The following is a 20,433-nucleotide window of genomic DNA, read 5'->3' on the forward strand; positions in this document are numbered from 1 at the left end:
ATATTCATGAACCCAAACTTATATTTAAACCTTTAAAACAAATAGATTTTGAATCACAAAGGTTCAGTGTGGACTCAAACTTTTGATCCTACCATATATTAATTCACATAGATGGTCATTTAAAGTTAAACAGGTAAAGCATGCTACAATTCACTCACAGCACACACACCAGACCAGCACTGCCTCTAAAATCTCAGTTTCGTCACTTTATTAAATGAGTTCAATTTATTCTGACAGGCTCTCTCCATTCGTCTCTCTTTGTCTCAGGACACGATTCCCCTGGGCCGAAACGTTGAGGCAGAAAGTTCCAACAATTAACAAAAAAAGGTAATAACAGGCTAACGTTTGTACGGTGGGCTTAAGGCAGAGACAAGGGGGAGGGCAGGATTACAGAAGCAATGAAGGGGAAGAGACTTCGCTGGCTGGTCTCAATTCATTTAACAAGCCTTAAAGGGGAGGAAAATAAACTTCAAAGCCAAATACCCATTTGAATATATATATATATAAAAAAAGAAAAATCACATTTGTCTAAGAGCACACATACATGTTGCTGTGGGCTTGATTCACAGATGTCAGATTAAAGAATAAACACATTCCATTGTCTTTGAGGCCTGAAGCCAGATTTGCAAAACCGCCACATTATTTCAAACAATTGATTCGCTTCAGAGAGCGTCCTTTTCATGAAAAGCAGACCGTACGAGCATGACTTCATTGCACCTCGGCAAAAAAAGTCGAGAACAAAGCATGACCCTGTTGGACGTGCACCTCAAGTTTTACTCCATTTCCTTCCCAAACGTATTGAGCTTATGAACTGACATACAGTACGCTGATAAGAGTTACTATTTCACAGAAAAGTGAAACTTTCAGCCCCAACAACAATAAATACTGTAAATGACAAACAAAATGAACCCTGACATCTTCAAACGCTAAGAGAAGACAGCCCAAGAGAGAAAGACATCAATGAAAAAACACAAAAGTGGTACAGCGTTGATATTTACATCCTGCACAGGGCTTAAAAACCAAAGGATATTTACATAAGGATGGGTGGAGCAAACCTGGTCAAAGCACACCCTCTGAACAACAAAACAAGAATAAGGAAACAGAACAGGAGAATAGCATGAACATCACAGATGGGCCTCAGAACAGGGTTTTATTGAGAAGTTAACGTGTTCTCAAGAAAAGAAAAGATATCGGTCATTTTGTGGATCGATACGATTGACTGAGACCATTTAACGTTTGACGATGGAGATTTCACAAACATTGTATAGAACTGTTCTACCACAAAGGCCTTTAAATATAAGAGTAGCTTAATTGATCAGAAAAATCATGTTGACTCAAATGCTAAAACAGAAAGGAAACGTTCTGAAACACTGAATTATGATGCATGGTTCAGTCTCCAGGGCTAAAATGACTTTGAACGGATGAAGACCGTAATCTCACGAGCATAAATTAAAAAGCCTAGACCCAGTGCATCATTAAAAGTTAATGATAATGCCCAGGAATATAAAGTCACTTCAGTACAACAATATGAATATGCTATTGTCTTTCGATCATTCTTTCCCTTCTTTATGGTCAAGAATAACGTTTAGCGGTTTTCCAAACTCTCTCTTCTTCGCTTCAAATAATCTACAGATGCTTTCTCAAAAGTTCCTCCAAAACCATAAATACATTTACTGGAAGGTAAAAGCAAGTTATTAAAATAACTGTATAAAACCACAACATTTAGTCCCGCCTCTTTTGCTTGAAATTTACAAGAAGATACATAATTTACTGACTGCTTGTTCCCTGCGAAATGTATTATACCTCAGATAGGGAGATTGAGAGGGATGAGCGAGCGCTACGGCTCAACAAATCAAGGTAAAACATCCACTGTAAATGTTAATTTAAATAAATTAAGATAAAAATTAGAAAGAGGACCTGCCCCTAGCCACTGAACCAATCGCATTTGACCTCCAAAGCACGTGTGGTGTCGCGTTATTGGATGCGTGTGAGCTTTGCTACGGGCCTACGCAGCCGTTCCGGGCTCGATATTGACTACCTCTATTATCTGAAGCAAATATTAGCAGTATAATTCCGTTTGTTGTTGTTTGTTGCATGGCAGTGTGTCGGTGTGTGCGTACAGTACGGTTCTCGGTAGACAGTCAGCAAACATCCAGACTGCCGTGGTAATTCTGAAACGCGTGACACCTGAATCAGTCTGTAAATGTGTGAATTAGAGCTATAGGGAGGCGAAGCCGTCTATGAGGTAAAGAGGGTGTAAGACTGTGTGTGTTTGTCAGAGGGAGAGATGTGCACTGTGGTGGCTCAGATGCTGTGGTGTGTAAGCTTGTTTTTTTTTTGAGTCACAGCCTCAGGTGCTGTTGGTCAGAGTAGATCCAGGCTGTACAGAACCTTCAGAGCCATCTGACAGAGAAGAGAAAGGACAAAACAAAAAGAGGACTTTGAAAAAATAACATTTGTCAGCATGATCGGCATACACAAGGCTTCATACTTCACAAAATACAACCAAGTACCTTTCAAAAGCTTGGGGGGTCAGTAACTTTCTATTCAGCAAAGAATCCCAGGTTTCCACAAAAATTAAGCAGCACAACTGTTTTCGCCATTGATAATAAAAAAAAAAAAAGTATTTCTTGAGCACCAATTAGAATTATTTCTGAATGACCTTGTGATTGCGATATTGTTGCCTCGGCAAGCATAAGAGACTCCTTAAAAAAATAATATATATCTTACCAACCCCAAAACTTTTGAATGATAGTGTAACAAAGTGGTTCCAAAACTTTTTCTGCCAGGCCCAATTTTGTACAGTATTTTTAAAAATAATATTATAAATATTAAAATGATAAATAATTTCAAGCCCCACACCAACATTCACCCACATAAAGACACTCTCAGACATAACCCTGTTTGATTTGAAATGTAAAAAAAAAAAAAGTGGCGTGTATCTGAGTATTGTGTCCCTTTGTGTTTTGTGTATTCACCCATCCAAGTGAACACACAGCATTGAATACAATGCCGAAGTTACAACATCACTCTGTAGGCCAAAACGCGGAAGTGAGTTAACATTTTAGCACTCCCTCGCTCTAAAGCCTATGGGATTTATTAATGGGTTTTTGCTAAATCGCCTGAAATAAAGTCTGAGGTGAACAAAGCCTCTAAATATTTTCACGTTTTTAACCTATGCTTGTGGTTTTTTAAACTTTATTGTGTCTGATTGTGTTTTTTAAAATCTTTATACAGGCTTCAAAATGTATACATTTTGGATTAACTTGTAAAAATTATCTTGATAGACAAAACGTGTAAGGGTCACAACTCTTTGTTAAACACAGATCTTATTTTTTGCGATTTTCCAAAAGTCTTTGGGGAAAAAGCATTGCTTTGCGTTTTCGACAGAGGGAACCCATGTGACGTCATCACTTCGGCACTCTATATTTAGCACACACACTCCCAGAGCAGTGGGCAGCCATTTTTTCTGCAGCACCGGAGAGCGATTGGGGGTTAGGTGCCTTGCTCAGTTGTGAGTTATAAGAGTGGAAGAGAGCACTGTTCATTCACTCCCCACACCTACATTTCCTGCCAGTACCGAGTCTCGAACCCGCGACCTTTGGTTTACAAGTCCGACTCTCTAATCATTGGGCCACAACTGCCCCGAATCATCAAATCACAACTGAAACATAGTAATTAAAACAATAATACAAGTTCTCAACTGCAATGGGCTTCTCTTTGTGTTCATGATGCGAAATCTCTAAGCATCTTAACTTGCTCGTACTGTCACAACCCTCTACAATGCGGGTAAATCACTTGCATATGATTAGCCATTGACTAATAAATTCTTAACACACTCTGGCAAGTAAAATCTAAATATAGCATAGATATATTTTCACTCGCTGAACACTGATTGAGCACTTGAGAGTTGACAATATGTGATTAATATTCATGAACCCAGCAGCTCATCAATCCTTAGCGTGTTGTATATTGTTATTAGTAGTCGTTTTATTATATTAAAAATAATTACTATTATGTATTTTTAGTTAATTCACTCGCTGAATGACCAACAATATCTTAAGCCCCACCACCAGTCCTAAATTGAATTAAAATGACAAACATGCATTCATACATGGTTACCAAGTTTTAGTTCTAATTACAGTTCTATCATTAAACAGTGATCATCGTATTATCATGCTTGATTGGCTGATGTTAAGCGTGTACATTCTGATTTGGTGGAAAAGTTGTCATTTTGTGCCAGGATGCTCTTGGAGTACATCAGAAATAGAAAGGGGGATTGGTTTACTGATGGTAATTTGTTGTCGCGTTGAGCCGCCCCACATCCAGTGTAGACAGCATCACTGATTATAATGGGTTTTCTATTCGCTTTAAAACGTCACGGTTAATTAATTGTAAAGGCTCCGCTACGCTGAGCGTATCTGTTGCACAGAATTTAACTGTTGCAACTTTCACAAAATGGGGAATTTTTTTTTTTTTTTAATTTTCTTAATACATTTTGACAAAGGTCTCTAATGTAGTCCTCCAAAGACCTCCAGTCAGTAAACTTTTAACGTTACATATGTAAGGTAGTTGATCAAAAGAGCCTTTCACACAGAGGTAAAGCAGCCTTTGACTTCATTTATTTTCTTTAAAAGGGAAATACATGGCTAATATATATAGCTTATATTTAATTCCAAAGAGAAAATGACTTGATTTATTATCCCTGTTATAGTATTATTTATTGTTAGATATTTTTTTCACCATGTATCCAAGTTCTCTACCTCAGGTCCAAATGAAATGTAGAAAGAATGCACAAACTGAAAACACTAAATAATTCTGTGATCTATTTCCATTTGTTATTTTCAAAAGGGAAATATTGACATGGATTTACAGAGCAGAGGTCACCTTTCTTTAATTCCAAAGGGAGAGATGGACTTTTGTTTGTTTTTACTATAATTTAATTTGTGTTATTTCTGTTTCAAAAGGCAGCAATAAATAACACTGAGTGTCCGTGTGATTTTATAATGTTGTGAAATTAATTAATGCATAATAATCATGCAACCATGCATGATTATTCCTCAGATAGATAATATATTCGTACCAAAAAAAAAGAAAAATTGTGGCCTTGGCGCCCCCTTTTTATAACTCTGTGACCCCCAGTTTGGGAACCACTGGTGTTACAGGAGTTAAATGCGCCGTGAAGGCATTAATACATCTGGAAACTAATTTCAGAAAAAAATTGTCCATGAAAGATAATGAAAGAAAGCATTTTCCTCATTAGACAAAACGCACTGATATATCATGCACAATAAAAACAACAGGAAGACTTAATTAACATAAAATGTTGTCCCAATTAAATGCTTAACCCCGTTCACTCCCAGACCATCACTAAAAAGAACAACAGCATTACCGTTGGAGGATGCTACGCTTTGTGCACGGGCATGAGGTGGAATGAGAGTGGAATTGAGCTGGGGCTGAATCATCAGCTCTGAAATAAAGAGAAACACACTCTGTTGACATCTCTAAGAGGAACAAACTACTAAGAAAACATATCAAATGCTCTTTTAGGAACAGAAACGATTAACACACTATTCCATAAAATGGGGAAGCACTGTTTCACTAAGCAATACCGAAGAAAACCAAATCCAAGAAAAGCAATAGGATAATTTTGTAGGAGCTGAGCAAAGTGGAGCTAGTCTCTTCTAAATCAATTCTGTAGCGTTTGATTTTTTTCCCCTGAAGTCCAATTATGTTAGTCAAGGTTTCTTGCATCAAACTTAGTTGTAATTTAGCTTTGCATGACCATTTGCTGCCCGCTTTCTAACCCTTAGAATTAAAGGAATGGTTCATCCATAAATGAAAATTCTGCCATAATTTACACGCACTGTAAACTGGGCGCTCTTGTCCATGCAATTAATTTCCATGGGAAATTAAGCTTTCAAGCTTCAAAAAGGCCGTAACAATATCAAAGTAGTCTACATGATTAAGTCTGAAGTCTTCTGGTCATACGATACATTGTTGTGTGAGGGAAAGACTTCATTTAAATCATCATTTACTGATAAGCTTCTTCAGATCTGCACACATACATGTCATCATGCACACAAACAAGGTGGGAAGTAAATAAATAATGACAGAGAACTCCTCCTTTGCTTTTTAAAACACTACCATTCAAAAGTTTGGGGTCAGTAGAATTGTATGATGTTTTTGAGATAATTCTCTTATGCTCACCAATGCTGCATTAGTTTGAACATGATATGTGTATTGTGTTATTTATACTGCCTTTCATCAGAATGGATCAAAATGCTTTAAAGTAAACAGATTTTTAACGTGGCTTATTTTAATAAATGCTCTGGATTCACTGTTGTGATTTCTGATGTCTGCATTAAAGGGATAGTTTATTTTTTGATGTTTTAGCTTACCTCAAGGGCATCCAAGATGTAGGTGTCTTTGTTTCAACAACAGTATCTTCAATTTTGATATTTTTAGGTCAAACCATCTATTAGTCATATAATGCAGGTCTATGGTCACCACCTCAAAGAGCATACAAAGAGCATGAACATGCGATTTAATGACTCGTAAATGTAAGTACACATTGATGGCCTAAGACACGAAACGAGCAGTTTGTGTGAGAAAACGAACAGTACTTATATGGTTTTTACCTCTTGTAATCACAGCCACGTCCAAGTACTCTGAGGGCGAAGGCGCTTCTCTCCGCGCAAGCGCCGGAAAGCCCCGGAAGTGATCTCTTGTGAGCGTACGTCACTCATTGTTTACAGAGATTTCAGAAGTGTTACCCTTCACTGTGAAGATCTAAACATATTTAGATATACAGGAAATTGCAATGGAAGACGATTTCCATACATCAACACACAACGTTGATTTTTTTTTTCGCGCGAGAGCCTTCAGATCACTTGGACGTGGCTGTGGTTACAAGAGGTAAAAACGATATTAAAACTGTTTGTTTTCTCACAAAAACCGCTCGTTTCATGTCTTAGGCCATCAAAGTGTACTTACATTTATGAGTCATTAAATCATGTTTAAGTTGGACTTCTCTGTGCATGCTCTTTGAGGTGGTGACCATATACCTCCATTATAAGACTGACAGACAAGAACGGTTTAACCTAAAAATATCAAAATTGAAACTACTGTGGAAACAAAGACACCTACATCTTGGATGCCCTTGAGGTAAGCTAAAACATACCAAAAATTTATTTCAAAGTGAACTATCCCTTTAAGTGATTCTCACAGGTGGAATTACAGAAAATGCTGATTAAATACCCTTGTTTGAGCCTCAGGCTAAAACTGATACTAGTCTTATGGAAATGTGTTTTGAGATGCATTACTTGAATGACATCAATGCAATCAGTGAGAACTTTGATCCAAAGTATACGCATGAAAGTCTCATGTGACTCACCTGTCATGGTGAAGTTGAAAAGCGGAGGCAGCTCTCGACCGCTGGGCAGACGGGTGCCAGGTTGGCGCAGCTCATCAAAGAAGGTGTGAGCGCAAGCCTGAAGCGGGGACAGTCGTGTCACTGGTGTGTACTCTAACAGCCGAGAGCACAGGGCTATTGCCTCAGGAGGAGTTCTTGGTTTAAACACCTGCAGAGGAATTATATTAAAAAAAAGAAATGAGAAACGAGAGGAAACAACACAAGAGTTAAAAGACTGCTCATTGACATTAGCTACTCTCTGGAAAAATGTTTCTCTCAAATCCGCTAGTAAAAAATTACGTACCCAATTTCAAGTATAAAATCTTTTTAAGGCATTCAAGAATAGTCTTTTATCTCACATGTCAGTCATTTGGTCTTTTCCTGTTTAAGTGAACAGTTCTTGACCAGAACAAGCAGTAAAATTGCCAAATGTCCAAAGATGTTACTTTAGAATTTATAAGCCAGTCTAATAACACTGCTAACAGATACCACATGCTTTGGCTGTAAATATGAGCCAGATTTGGGTGTGAGATTTTACCTTGGTCCATGGATGTGCTTTGATCTGTGGAAATTTGAACTCAGTGTAGTTCGGGTTCATTTCACGGATCTGTTCTCTTGTGGGTGTTCCAAGTACCTGAGCAGACAGACAGACACTGTGAAGAACGCTGGGTTGAAAAAAAAACGTTTCATTCAATCATTCATTTTGAACGTGGCACTTGAGGGAGTTAACAACACTGTACGGAGTACCCCCATCCTCACACCAAATGTCAGGCCCTGTAGATAGGCCAGCCTATATAAAGATCATTTAGTAGCCTACACATAAATTTGAAATGTACCTTAGCATATTAGAGGAAAACGCTACATATTTCGATTGAATTGATGCTTGAAGAACGTACTTCCACAGCAGCCATGATTAAAAGCGGTTGGGGGTTAAAGTTTCTAAGCAGAATTTGATTTGAAGGATCACATTAATGAATAAAAAAATAAATAAAACAAGGATATAAAGAGTAATGACCACAGACAGAGGGAAAATAGCGAAGTAAAAGTACCGTTACATCACTTCCATTTTTTAAACTACTCAAAAAAAGCTACATTTCTGATAAAAAGTACTTAGAGTAATTTGTAATTCGTTACTTCACATAAAATAAAACCAATAAAACCATTGTCTATTTACATTAAACACAGTGCAGTCCAGTAAAATATGTTTAACATTCATTTTAGGAGGTATGATGGTGGTTCTTAACCTTTTAATAAATAGCCATGTGTAAGTCTTCTATGTAAAAACAAACTTGATCATACCTAGATTTGAAATTAGTGAAAAAAACTTTCTTTTACTTGGATTTATTTCATGTAACTTATTTCCATGGCATTCATCCCATTCCACCTGCCAAATGTTATTAATATAAGAGTTTATTTCTGGTCTGAGATCAGAGGGTTGAATTTGACACTGAAATATTCAAGTTGAGAGCCTCCTTTGCAGCGATGTCTGCTTTCTCGTTACTAGATAAACCAATATGACCTGGAACCCAGCAGAAAAAGATACTAAAGATTTACTTCCAAGTTTTTTTTAATCAAACTTTTTATCGTCATTCATCAAGGTCTAATATACTCAGGCCTGGCTTCTTCTAAATAAAGATATTCCTGTAGAAAGACTGGTAAGAAGGCTGAATCACTTCTGGTCTGTTGTGGAATGAAGGATCTCTGGATTTGTATAAAGAACTGGAGAGGTCCTAAAAGCTCCCAAGGCCAGGCGTATCCTTTGATGGTGTATAGTAGAACTGAATCTAATGAGATCCTTTGACAGAAGTTGTGAATGGTACCCTAATTCCAAACTGTACCACCTCACTTTTTTTGGGACCCTTCCGTTGGGGTACCTAGCACAGTAGTCTTGGACTAATACCTGGTTCAGATTACACAATTTTTTCGTCTGTTACGATAGTCGCTGTCAGATTACGCGATTTTGTCTCCTAAAATCTTGTCGTGTCATGGACAAGACACGTCAGACTACACGTTGCTTCCTGACCAGTCTTTAACGGCGCCCATGATGTCATCGAGAAGGCGAAACTAGTAGCGAGTGACTTCCGGAAACGAACGTAAACAAACAATGGATGAAGCGGTGAGTGTTGTATTGGCTGTCCTGTGTTCAGAAAAAAGTAAAAAAAGAAAGAAAACCCGACAATGGACACGTTCCTGGATTGCTCGAAGAGGACAGTGTGGGCGGTCAATCCTCCGAAGAGAACTTGAGGTAAAATATTGTTTTCTTATATATTTTTACTTTTAGTTTTAACGTTAGCACCATCGTCTCTCTTTCGTTTTGCCATTTTTGAAAGTTGTGTACGGAAAAGCTTCTGTGCTCCTATTGGTCAACCTCATACATGTGACGGAACCGTCGTGGGCGACCGTTAAAAAAATTAAACATGCTAGTCTTTTTGTCGTGAAGCATCGCAGACACGACGTAGGTTGTCGCAAAGTATGACACACTATACAAGACGATCGAATCTTGAGACGATCGAATCTTGAGACAACCGTTGTTGTTTACGAATCCCCACGACACCCTACGTCAAACGGGTCGTGCCAAAATCTGGCTAAAATCGTGTAATCTGAACCAGGCTTAAAGGGTGGAGCTAAACGCAGAACATTGGTTGATAGAAAAATCGTAAGCTTTTTCAGCCTTTTTACTGTGCTATACGATGGAAACGAGCCATTAAAGTACTGATCAAAATTAAAGGGTTAGTTTTACCTTTATGATCTCCACTAGCTGGTCCACACCACTGTCTCCAGGGAAGATGGGCTGCCCCAGCAGCAGTTCGGCCAGCACACATCCAGCCGACCAGACGTCAATGTTGGAGGTGTAGTCTGTCGCACCAAAGATGAGCTCAGGGGCGCGATAGTATCGTGAGCAGATATAAGAGACGTTAGGCTCACCCCTCACCAGCTGCTTTGCACTGAGACAGATTTGAATTATGAGACAAACTTTAATTAGGCAGTCAGAATGAAAAATTACAGATTTATACATCCTCAATAAAACAAACACTGAAACAAGCTCAACCCGACAAAAATAGTCAAAAATCTCCCTCCATCCCAGCACACACAAATTTGCAATTTTAAACAAAAGGCATATGACAGACCTGCTGGGAAAACGGACTAAGCAATTACTCCACTCTGATGTGCATGGCTGCATGCTCGGACAAATAACTATTTTTAAGGTTTTTCACTTGTCAAATTGTCCACTTTTTTTTCCAGACACAAAAGCCACTGTTTCAATGTTCCCTCAAAAGAAACAAAAGAAACTGCAATGACTAGAATGCCAACTAGTGCCTTAAACAAACACAAAAATAAATACTTGAAATTGCAATTAATTAAACAAATGTGGTCTGGATTACAGTGGTCAACAACATGTCTGCCTGCCTGGGCTGCCATCAGATAGTTCAAGTGTTCTTCATAAAAACAGCTTAATGAGAATCCATCAAAAAAGAGGGGCAAAGGAGGACAAGCAGAAAGACAATCTGACCATCAGCATCAATTTCTCAATGCATATTGCTTTTATCAAACAGAGAACATGAACAATGGCATTTGCTTACGCATTTAACAACCCAATCAGAAACAATCCCTTACATAAGGCCGCAGGGAGCGCGAGATAATGCATTGACTATATACATCAAATCTAGAAACCAACTAAGGCCCATCCTTATAAAGAGGTGCACTCTCAAAATACAAATGAATGTAATAGTGTAACACCCATTAAAACCAAACATAATCTTCACTGGCGGACATAAGGTTACATTTGAGAACCCATCAAATCTACCTACTCGCTCGTGCTCTCTCTCTCACTCACTCTCTCTCACACACACGCAGCACTGACCTGCCAAAGTCACAGAGCTTGAGAACAGCTGTTTCTGGGTCCACCAGAAGGTTTTGTGGTTTGATATCTCGGTGACACACACCTTGGGAATGGATGTATGCCAAACTGCGGAAAAGCTGATACATATACACCTAAGAGAAAATAAAAGCAAGTAAGCAAAAATATCTTTCTTTTTTGTCTTTAAAATAAAGATTTTTATCAGTCGCCATCTTTCCTTAATGAAGACTGATTAATGAGTAATTCTGTGTAGTTTTATTACTAGCATCTTCAATGACAACATGAAACTATATTTAAGTAAATGTAATGCATTTCTTTATCTTTTCCAAAATTTTAACAACAAAAAAAATGTTTAAAATGCTAAACTGAACAAACATCACATTTTAACCCATTTTGCCAAAATAATATACATAAAAATACTAAAGTATTATTAATAATATTATTATTATTTTTGTTGTTGTATTATTATTAACAGTATAATAAATCAATGAATGAATACATTATAACATTGTGACACATTTCTAAATAAAACAGACTATTACACAAGAAATGTATGGTAGGCTGAGGGACTTTTTTGCACAATCCAGTCAAATCTTGAATAAAACAAAGTAGGCTATGATATCGTCAGCTCAGCTGATATTTATTTCCTGTCCATTTGGCTTTGGTTATGTCAGAAGTGGTGAAAAGTAATTATTAAAGCAATAAGCCTTGAGAAGCTGTGTCTCACAGTGATTTTCCCATAATGGCAACAGCAAAACTATAAAATAAATCCAATAAAAACTCTAAACAGTTAAATTGATTAATCATGATCAAAATAATTTTTGTGCCAAATAATTGAGTTCTTCTAATTGTAGTAATATCAGTCAAACTGAAATCTACATGTGTTTGACAAACTAATTAATTGTGGACAATAAGACCAAGGACATTTATTAATCTCCTCAACCACCACCAATGTGCAACATCCACCTGGATTAGAAGGCCATGATGGACTGGGGCCAATGCCCAAACTTGGCCTACTCTTTTTTTCTTAAGGACATCCTTGGATTTTTAATAATCACAGAGAGTTAGGACCTCAGTTTAACATCTCATCCGAAAGACGGTGCTCTTTGACAGTATAGTGCCCCCATCTCTATATATTGGGGAATTAGGACCCACACAGACCACAGGATGAGCTGGCCTCACTAACACCTCTTCCAGCAGCAACCTGGGTTTCCCATGAGGTCTCCCATCCAGGTACTAACCAGGCTAAGCTTCAGTGGGCAACCTGTCTTGGACTACAGGATGATATGGCTGCTGGCATCAGCATTTATTAAAAGAATAAATAATGTGAATTTTGATTTTGTTTTGCCTTTAAGAAGTCAAGAATTGACTCAGTTTTAGAGAATGTTTGTTCAGTCAACTTTACCTTCACATAAAAGATTGGAATATTGGCTTTCGCTTTGCTGAAGTGTCGTGACACCCTGTAGACAGTCTCGGGCACGTATTCCAACACCAGATTGAGGTATACCTCATCCTTCTGTGGAATAAATACACATTCAATTTGTAGATGATGAAAGATAATATAACCTGTCAAAAAAAAAAAAAACATGCATGGCCAAAACTATTTTGGGAAAATCCTTGCATCTAGATTCATTTAGTGTGAATGAATATTTATGCATCATTCTATCATGTAGTGTACTTATGGAGAAGATATAGAGCCTTTAAAATCACAACAAGACCATTAGACAACACTAGAGCAACAGAACAGGCCATCAGAATAAAAAGAGTCACCATTATCTTTTTTAACCATTTCAGCTGGAATTCTCAAGAATTACACAAACATTTACAAGTAGTGTACATATTCGGTTTGAGGTCATAAAACAGAGCTTTGCAATAAATATCACAGGTCTTTACCTTCTCTCCACTGCAATAGAAGAAATAGCGCAACCTCACTATATTGCAGTGGTCCAGTTTTCTCATGATCTGTAGTTCTCGATTCTTCATAAACACAGAAGAAAGACTGTTAGCATCTCTCAGGGATAAGAGACGTCACAATATTTACAAGCAAGCAATCACGACAGTACAATCACGCTAGAGCAGTCTGGGTTTAAGAGCCTTGTGTTTGCTTTGGTAGTGGACAGCACAAGTGGGTCATGTAAACAGTTAGCACTTTCAGGTTAAAAGAGGGCGGCGTTGGTCAACTAAATGACCATATACTGGTGATATATTCGAATCAGAATATCGCTGTGCATCTGAGAAGATCTCTTAACCCAAGACTGCTTAACAAATATTACTGTACTCCCAACCTCTGAATGAAAAACATCTGTTGTCATGTAACATACAAAGAACTAGGAACACTCATAGTTCAAAGGGGTCATCGGATGCAAAATTCACTTGTATATGGTGTTTGCATATAAATGTGTCTTTGCAGTGTGTGGACACAACCACCATACAATGAAACAAATCCATTCACTCCTTTTTTTAATCCTCAAAAAGTCTAAACTCGAAACAATAATCAAGCCGTTTGGATTTGAGCAATATGATGTCATGTCGTTCATGCTCCGCCCACAACCACTGACGGACTGTCCCGTATTAGCTTATTTCCGCCCTCAGCCATTTGTATACAGAACTTTACGTGTCTTGTGTCGATACCCCAGTGGAAGAGAGGGGTGGGGTGAGCAGTTGCTCATTATCATTTAAAGAGACATGCACCGAAACGGGTCGCTGTGAACAGAGCTGGTTTTGAGGAGGTAAAAAGAGTGATGTTTTACACAACCAGTGAGGAGTTTTATCCAAAATATCTTACAAACTTTACATGAAGGCCCTAAAGAATGATACTAACTTGAGGGAAATGGGCATCCGATGACCCCTTTAATATATACTTCTTTTTTTTAGTAATCACATTTTAAACCACAGATAATATTATAATACTTTGTCACAATTTCATCTGTAATTTAGTACAAAGTAACCATATTATATTAAATACAAATCCTTTAACCAGATTGGGTCAACGTACCTTAAACCGCTTATCCTGAAGTACCTTCTTGATGGCCACCCACTCCTGACTGTCAATGAGGCGTGCCTGATACACCACGCCAAAGGAGCCATTACCGATCACCTTGATATCAGTATAGGACACCTCCTGCGGGCGATCCGGGCCCTGGCCTGGGGTGGCAACCACTGTGGTCACCTTCCCACTATCTCCTAAAATACATTTGAGACATCTGATTAACCAAAGCTGAGGTGCTTCCTGTACATGTAAATGAGCAAATATTAGCCAATATGTTCTTGCAGAACTACATTAATTCAAATAGCAAAGCTATTATCTAAATATATTCCTACCTACTTGGAATATTAAGGGTGTAGTGGTTCATATTTTAATTTCAATTTCCTAATCATTTATTGTCACGTGTGTTCTTGACTTTACGGACCCGACAGTAACAGAAACAAACCTTGTGCATGTGTCCTTGTGCAAAGTGTAAAACAGAGTATTTGTCATTGTGAAGGAAAGATGGCACATATTTAACTAAATACGGGCCTGTCCTGCCTGTGTCCTTCACACAGGACATTATGACAGTGGGCGTGTCGGGACAGTTAGTTAGTTGCCTATCTAAAAACAAATCACTTTAATGACACAGACTTGAACTGGTTGTCAACCATTTATTCTCTCAAGTTGATGACAGTGTTTTAAATCCTAGTGTGCAGCCTATTTAGACCAATGCACTACAAAATACTGACTAGGCTACTGCAATGTTTTTTGGGCATAGTATTGCCATGGTATTTATTTTCTCCCTCTGGTAACACCATGGTTTACCAAGTAACGTACCATGTAAATATCAATGCACATGAATATGGACATCAGTACCATGTTATATCAAAGTGCCATGATATTAGCATCACTGTACCATGGTAACGCAACAGGACTTTGTGTTAATGTCCCAAAAGGCTGTTTACACACCTCAAAAGGTTTTGAGACCAAGTCAATATCTCTCGTTTATAATAACTTAACTCAGAATTTTGACAATTTTCCTTGGCTAGCATGGGCTAGTTTCGTGGAGATCACATAACAGTCAATATCAAGAAAGCATGGGTGTGTTATTTAATTATACAAGCGATATATTCATTAAACACTCATAACTGAGAAAACTTCGCGAATATACTCACTAGCTAGTTTTAAATTTGAGCAAGCCGATGAACTATCCGCCGAGGCCTGCGAGACCCCGGACTTTCCTGCGTTGCTCCCCACGACCGCGGTGGTTCCGGCGGATGCTGCAGCGGCTCCGGACGCCCCCTGAGGCTCAGCGAACGAGCTCGTCCTGGGCCGCCCGCTGCCGCTCATATCTGACTGAAAGTTTGCCGAGGCTTGGGGGCGATGATCAGCTGTTCCCTCGACGACTTGGCCTGGTGCTGGGTGAAACATTTAGTTAAAAACGAAAAGATGACAAACGTTTTGCCGCGACCCTCAGCGTTCACCCACTCTCTCACGCGCTGAGAATACGCGCAGCCTCATGGGGAATGCAGTTCGAGCGCACCGTAGCCTCACTATATTGATAAATATATAAATAAAACGGCAGGTGTCATTCACCTGAGCAGAGGGGTCACTACCTGCATCTCACTTTTATCATGCAGAATCATTTATTTGTGTATTATAGACATAAAAAAGAAGGAACAAAAAGAAACGTTATGAAAATACATTAAAACTCGTATTAAACAGAAACAAATAATGTCTCTAATAAATAAGACAGATAAAGATATTAAATATTAAAACAGATTATAAAAATTCTTCAGTGTATTAATGTGCTTTATCTCTCTCTATATATACAGTATATATATATATATATATATATATATTAAATATAAATATATATATATATTGTGTGTGTGTGTGTGTGTGTGTGTTAATAATAATAGTAACAATAAAAAGAATCTGTATATAATTATAGACATATAGTTTCTGTTTACATACAGGACCAGAAAACATAGTGACAACATGAGTATCTAAAATTTCAAAACCATAATCATATCATACACCACTGCTTTGCTAGTAAAAAATCAACCACAAAAGAACTGCACAAAAACCAAGCATTGTGTTAGGTCTTTAATTTTTTCAGTAATCTCTTGTTTAGAAATATTGCACATGGTCAACATGCCTGTTGATGAGTTTACACTCACCTTTCTCATTCTAAAACTCCTTCTCCAAAGTAACGACAGTTTATTGGATACACAATCATAAGGTGTACACGCATACATGTGCAGGTATGTGTGTGTGTGTGTGTGCAAGCATTTGTCTGTTGCTAGGGGGAGGGAAAGAAAGGGCAGATACGTCAAGTTAAGAATTGTGTTGGTCAGTAGCCAGCATATGCTAACAGTCTTTTGATGTAGTGCCACTGCTTTTCTGGCTGGGAAAATATGAATAAGCATTTGCTCGGGAGTAAATTCGATTTGTCAAAGTGCATGTAATGTACGCACATACGCTCGCACACACACAGACATCTGTATATCATGGGACATATAGAAATATATAGATATATTTATACATTTATATCGTCACACATTCAAGTGAAGACTGAGTAGCATTTTTATACTCATCACTCCTTCTCTTTCAGCAAAACCAGACGCAAGAAAGTGCTAGGTTACATTTTTTTCTCTTTTTTTTCTTCAGATTTTAGTTTGTTCAGTTTGGATTTCTCTCTCGATACTCGCTTTTAAACTCTGAATTTTTTTTCCAACTCTCTTTTCAACATATATATCATTTTATTACAGCTTGTACAGTGAAAATCTATGGCACTAACAGGTCACTCGTCTACTTCAAAAAAATTCCCACCCACGTCCTATTGCACCAATGAAAGAAGAGGCAGAGTAAGAAAGAGGAGATCCTGAGAAATGCCGCCCCAGCGCTGGTCTCGGGTCAGCTTTCCCTTGCGTAATCCTGAATCAAAGTCCTCGCAGGCTACAAAGCTTGCTCTGACTCCAGACCAGTGCTTAAAGTGGCGCTTTCCATCAACACTTCAGTTAAAAGTCTTAAGGAGATGAAAAAATAAGGACTTTCCCTACGGGGTCGCGGAAAGGGAGAATCGAACGCAATGGAACAAAGTCGTCGGTTAGTTTTTAAATATCTAAAAACAAATACTTTCCTGATTTAAATCATGGTCTAAGACCATATATTGTGCAAACACCTGATTGAAATATAAAAAAGAAAGAAAGAAACGAGGAAAAGAACACAGAGAGAGCCTCGTGCCCACCCTCTGCCCCCCTCCCCAGCCATCACGTTTTTTATATATATATATATATATATATATACTATATATATATACAGTGTACAGGGAAAAGCCTAAGTCGGCGGCCAGAGAAGAGGAGCTTCAGCTAAGAGGCTAAAACACAGTCTTTTTTTTTGTCGTTTTCAACGTAATTGCTCCAACACTTAGATAGCTGGATTAGTCCATGCTGAAAATATTACTATAGTAATAATAATAATAATAAGAAGAAGAGAGGCGCAAGCTAATACAAAAAATAAGGAGATATCAGTCAGTTCCACCGTTACGACACAACAACAAAACGACAAAGCATATCTACACGTTGACTCAAAGAGGGGTAGTGTCTCTATTCATTTTCGTCTTCTTTTGTATGATTCGTCCGAGGTTAGGACAAAGTTTTCCTCTCTCGCTGCGAGTGTGCTGTGTTGTTGTTGTTGTTGTTGTTATGCGATTGTGGTGGTCGCTGTAGCCTCTGTTTTCTGCTCCGCTGGTCTACGTGATTACAAGTCTTGAGTTTGTTGCTTCTGGGACAAAAAAAAAATTAAAACCTGTTGTGAATTTACAGCCCGTGCTGAAGAACAGTAACAGCCGATGCATGTACCCCGCCGCGGGGTGTAACATTTGCACGAAGACCCTTCTCCTCCCCGGCTATTGCTTTACCCGGTCTCTAAAAACGAAAGTGCAAGCGCATTTGTCCCCCGCTAACCACCCCCCACCCCATCCCCGTCTTGAATTGAAAGTTACCGGTACCTCAAACAGTCTAATTTCTCTTCTAAAACATTCAGTCCGTTCGATAAAAATCTGTGCTAGCCCCATGCGGGGGTGTTTACTGAGCATGTGCAGACAGGCTGGTTTGGTGCTGCCTGTGGTGCAGCATCGAAGGGCTCTAAAACTCTGACAGAGAGTGACGCCCGCCCTAATGCAGAGGTGGACCAATGACTGCCCCGACACCAGTGGCATATGCAAATGAGCGCGACCACATGCGCTGTTTGTAATAGTTCCTTGTGCAAGTCATTAATGTGTGAAAGTGATATTGTTATGTGATTGCATAACGTGTGTGAACATGTGCGTGTGTAACTGTGCATAACAACAGAACATCAACGAAGTGAACGCAATGGCAACGAAATCAGTTCGATTAGAAACGAAGTGCTGTACTGTCAGCGGAAATTTCTACAATCCATCCCTCCCTACGTTCATCTTTCATCCTTCCGTTCTCAGTCGTTCTTCATCTCGATTCCTGCGGGTCGCCCGCGTCTTTCTTTGGCTCTTCCGTGGCCCTGGTCCTCTCGTCTGGCTCGGAATTCTCCCTGGGCGCCGGATTGGATGGTCCAGATGTGGAGGCGAAGTCAGAGCCGGCGAGAGCCACGCCTCCCACGATTTCAGAACTGCCGGCGGTCTGCATGATCTTCTGCCTTACCTCGCGAATCTTCAGCTGCAGGCACAGCTTGTTGGGAAACGTGTCCGAGTAGCGAGCTTGGAAGGCAGCTGTGGCTTGCGCTGTAACAGAAAAATGAAATATGCATGCTAAGTTTTCTATGTTAGCATCAAAAAACAAAAAACAATTAAATATGAATATCACTGACTGCTGCATTTGACAAAACAACTAATCTGAAATGTAAAATAAACTGAAATGTAAATAATTTGTTCACAACGTTACAATTATAAATGTATAAATGAGTGGTTTGAGTGGTGGTTATGTTTCTACAAAGTACAATACTGTACTGCTTTTGAAAGAAGTCTCTTATGCTCACCAAGGCTACATTTATTTGATTGAAAAATATAGTAAAAACCAGCGCTGGGCATTGACACAAATTCCTCTATTCGATTACGATTCACAAGTTCGCGATTCGATACTGATTAATTGCAGCCCATCTGGTACCGTACATGGCAAAAAGGAAAAAATATCACTCAACTATACAGAGAACCCCAGATGGTACATTACTTTAATATTAAAAGGGTTAGTTCACCCAAAAATGAAAATTAAGTCATTAATTACTCACCCCCATGCTGTACCAACCCCGTAAGACCTTCGTTCATCTTCGGAACACAAATAAAGATATTTTTGATTGAATCTGAGGGCTGGATCACTCTTCCATAGGCTTCCTAAGGGACTGGCTCTTGACGGCCCATAAAGTCATTAAAGAAAAGGTTTAAATATTCCATGTGCCTACAGCGGCTCAATTATAAGTTTATCAAGCGACGAGACTACTTTTTGTGCGGAAAAAAAAACATAAATAACGACTTTATTCCACTATTCCGTTAGTTCCTTATGGGCGCATGCGCGAGAACTGAGACGAGGACGTTCTCATTCGTCTACTTCTTGTTACCGGCTGCTCACCGCTTAGGAGTTTTACCGCCACCTACCGTATAAAATGATGATCCATATATAAGGCGCTCAGGATTATAAGGAACACTGTCGTTTTTTGAGAAGATTAAAGGCTTTTAAGTGCACCTTATAGTGCGGAAAATACGCTAATTGAAAAGCGTATGTACAGCGCGCATCTTCCTCTGCTTGTAAACAGAAAGTTTTGCGCTTCCAGCTATATCAGCACATCATCTTATACGGTAGGGGGCGGTAAAAATTAAAATTAAAATTAACTGATTTTTATGCTACTTACATTTACATTTATTCATTGAGCTGACGCTTTTATCCAAAGCGAATTGCAATTGCTATATACATGTCAAAGGTCGCACGCCCCTGGAGCAACTAGGGGTTAAGTGTCTTGCTCAGGGACACATTGGTGTCTTACAGTGGACTCGAACCCCGTCTCTCAGACCAAAGGCATGTGTCTTATCCACTGCGTCATCACATCCTACTTGCATATTGGTAAGTTGTACTGTATCTTTCAACATACCTTCTGATGTTCATTTACATTTATTCATTTTAGCTGACGCTTTTATCCAAAGCGACTTACAATTGCTGTATA

At 38.7% G+C, this 20,433-nt stretch overlaps 2 protein-coding genes across 4 annotated transcripts in view; both read right to left on the minus strand.

The window, feature by feature from the left end:
* Positions 1-193: 193 nt before the first annotated feature.
* On the minus strand, positions 194-15,791 carry gsk3aa (glycogen synthase kinase 3 alpha a). 2 transcript variants are annotated; one of them, XM_039681436.2, is made up of 10 exons: positions 15,417-15,790; positions 14,269-14,456; positions 13,167-13,250; positions 12,679-12,789; positions 11,277-11,407; positions 10,155-10,359; positions 7,953-8,048; positions 7,397-7,583; positions 5,393-5,470; positions 194-2,403 (listed from the first exon to the last, which is right to left on the minus strand). In XM_039681436.2, the coding sequence occupies exons 1-10, from the start codon at positions 15,670-15,672 to the stop codon at positions 2,351-2,353; spliced, it is 1,389 nt and encodes a 462-aa protein (XP_039537370.1). In that variant the 5' UTR covers positions 15,673-15,790; the 3' UTR covers positions 194-2,350. The 2 variants fall into 2 exon arrangements, with proteins under 2 accessions (XP_039537370.1, XP_039537371.1); XM_039681437.2 differs by lacking the exon at positions 5,393-5,470 and having other exon boundaries at positions 15,417-15,791.
* A 546-nt stretch (positions 15,792-16,337) lies between these two features.
* The window catches only part of cica (capicua transcriptional repressor a), a 31,616-nt gene continuing 27,520 nt past the window's right edge, over positions 16,338-20,433 (minus strand). For both annotated transcript variants that reach the window (XM_039681394.2, XM_039681393.2), the window contains exon 20: positions 16,338-19,003. In XM_039681394.2, coding sequence (XP_039537328.2) covers positions 18,732-19,003 — 272 coding nt within the window. In that variant the 3' untranslated portion in view covers positions 16,338-18,731. The remainder of the gene's footprint in view (positions 19,004-20,433) is intronic.

The sequence above is a fragment of the Pimephales promelas genome, chromosome 18 (assembly GCF_988280905.1).
Source record: "Pimephales promelas chromosome 18, fPimPro1.hap1.1, whole genome shotgun sequence".
Lineage (NCBI taxonomy): Eukaryota > Metazoa > Chordata > Actinopteri > Cypriniformes > Leuciscidae > Pimephales > Pimephales promelas.

Excerpts from the sequence above, each read along its gene's own strand:
- gsk3aa (XM_039681436.2), bottom strand. The coding sequence starts at position 15,672 with ATGTTTCACCCAGCACCAGGCCAAGTCGTCGAGGGAACAGCTGATCAT. Across the intron at positions 12,790-13,166 it reads TCTATTGCAGTGGAGAGAAG|AAGGATGAGGTATACCTCAA; the intron begins GTAAAGACCTGT and ends TTTATTCCACAG. Across the intron at positions 5,471-7,396 it reads TTTCAACTTCACCATGACAG|AGCTGATGATTCAGCCCCAG; the intron begins GTGAGTCACATG and ends TCTTTATTTCAG.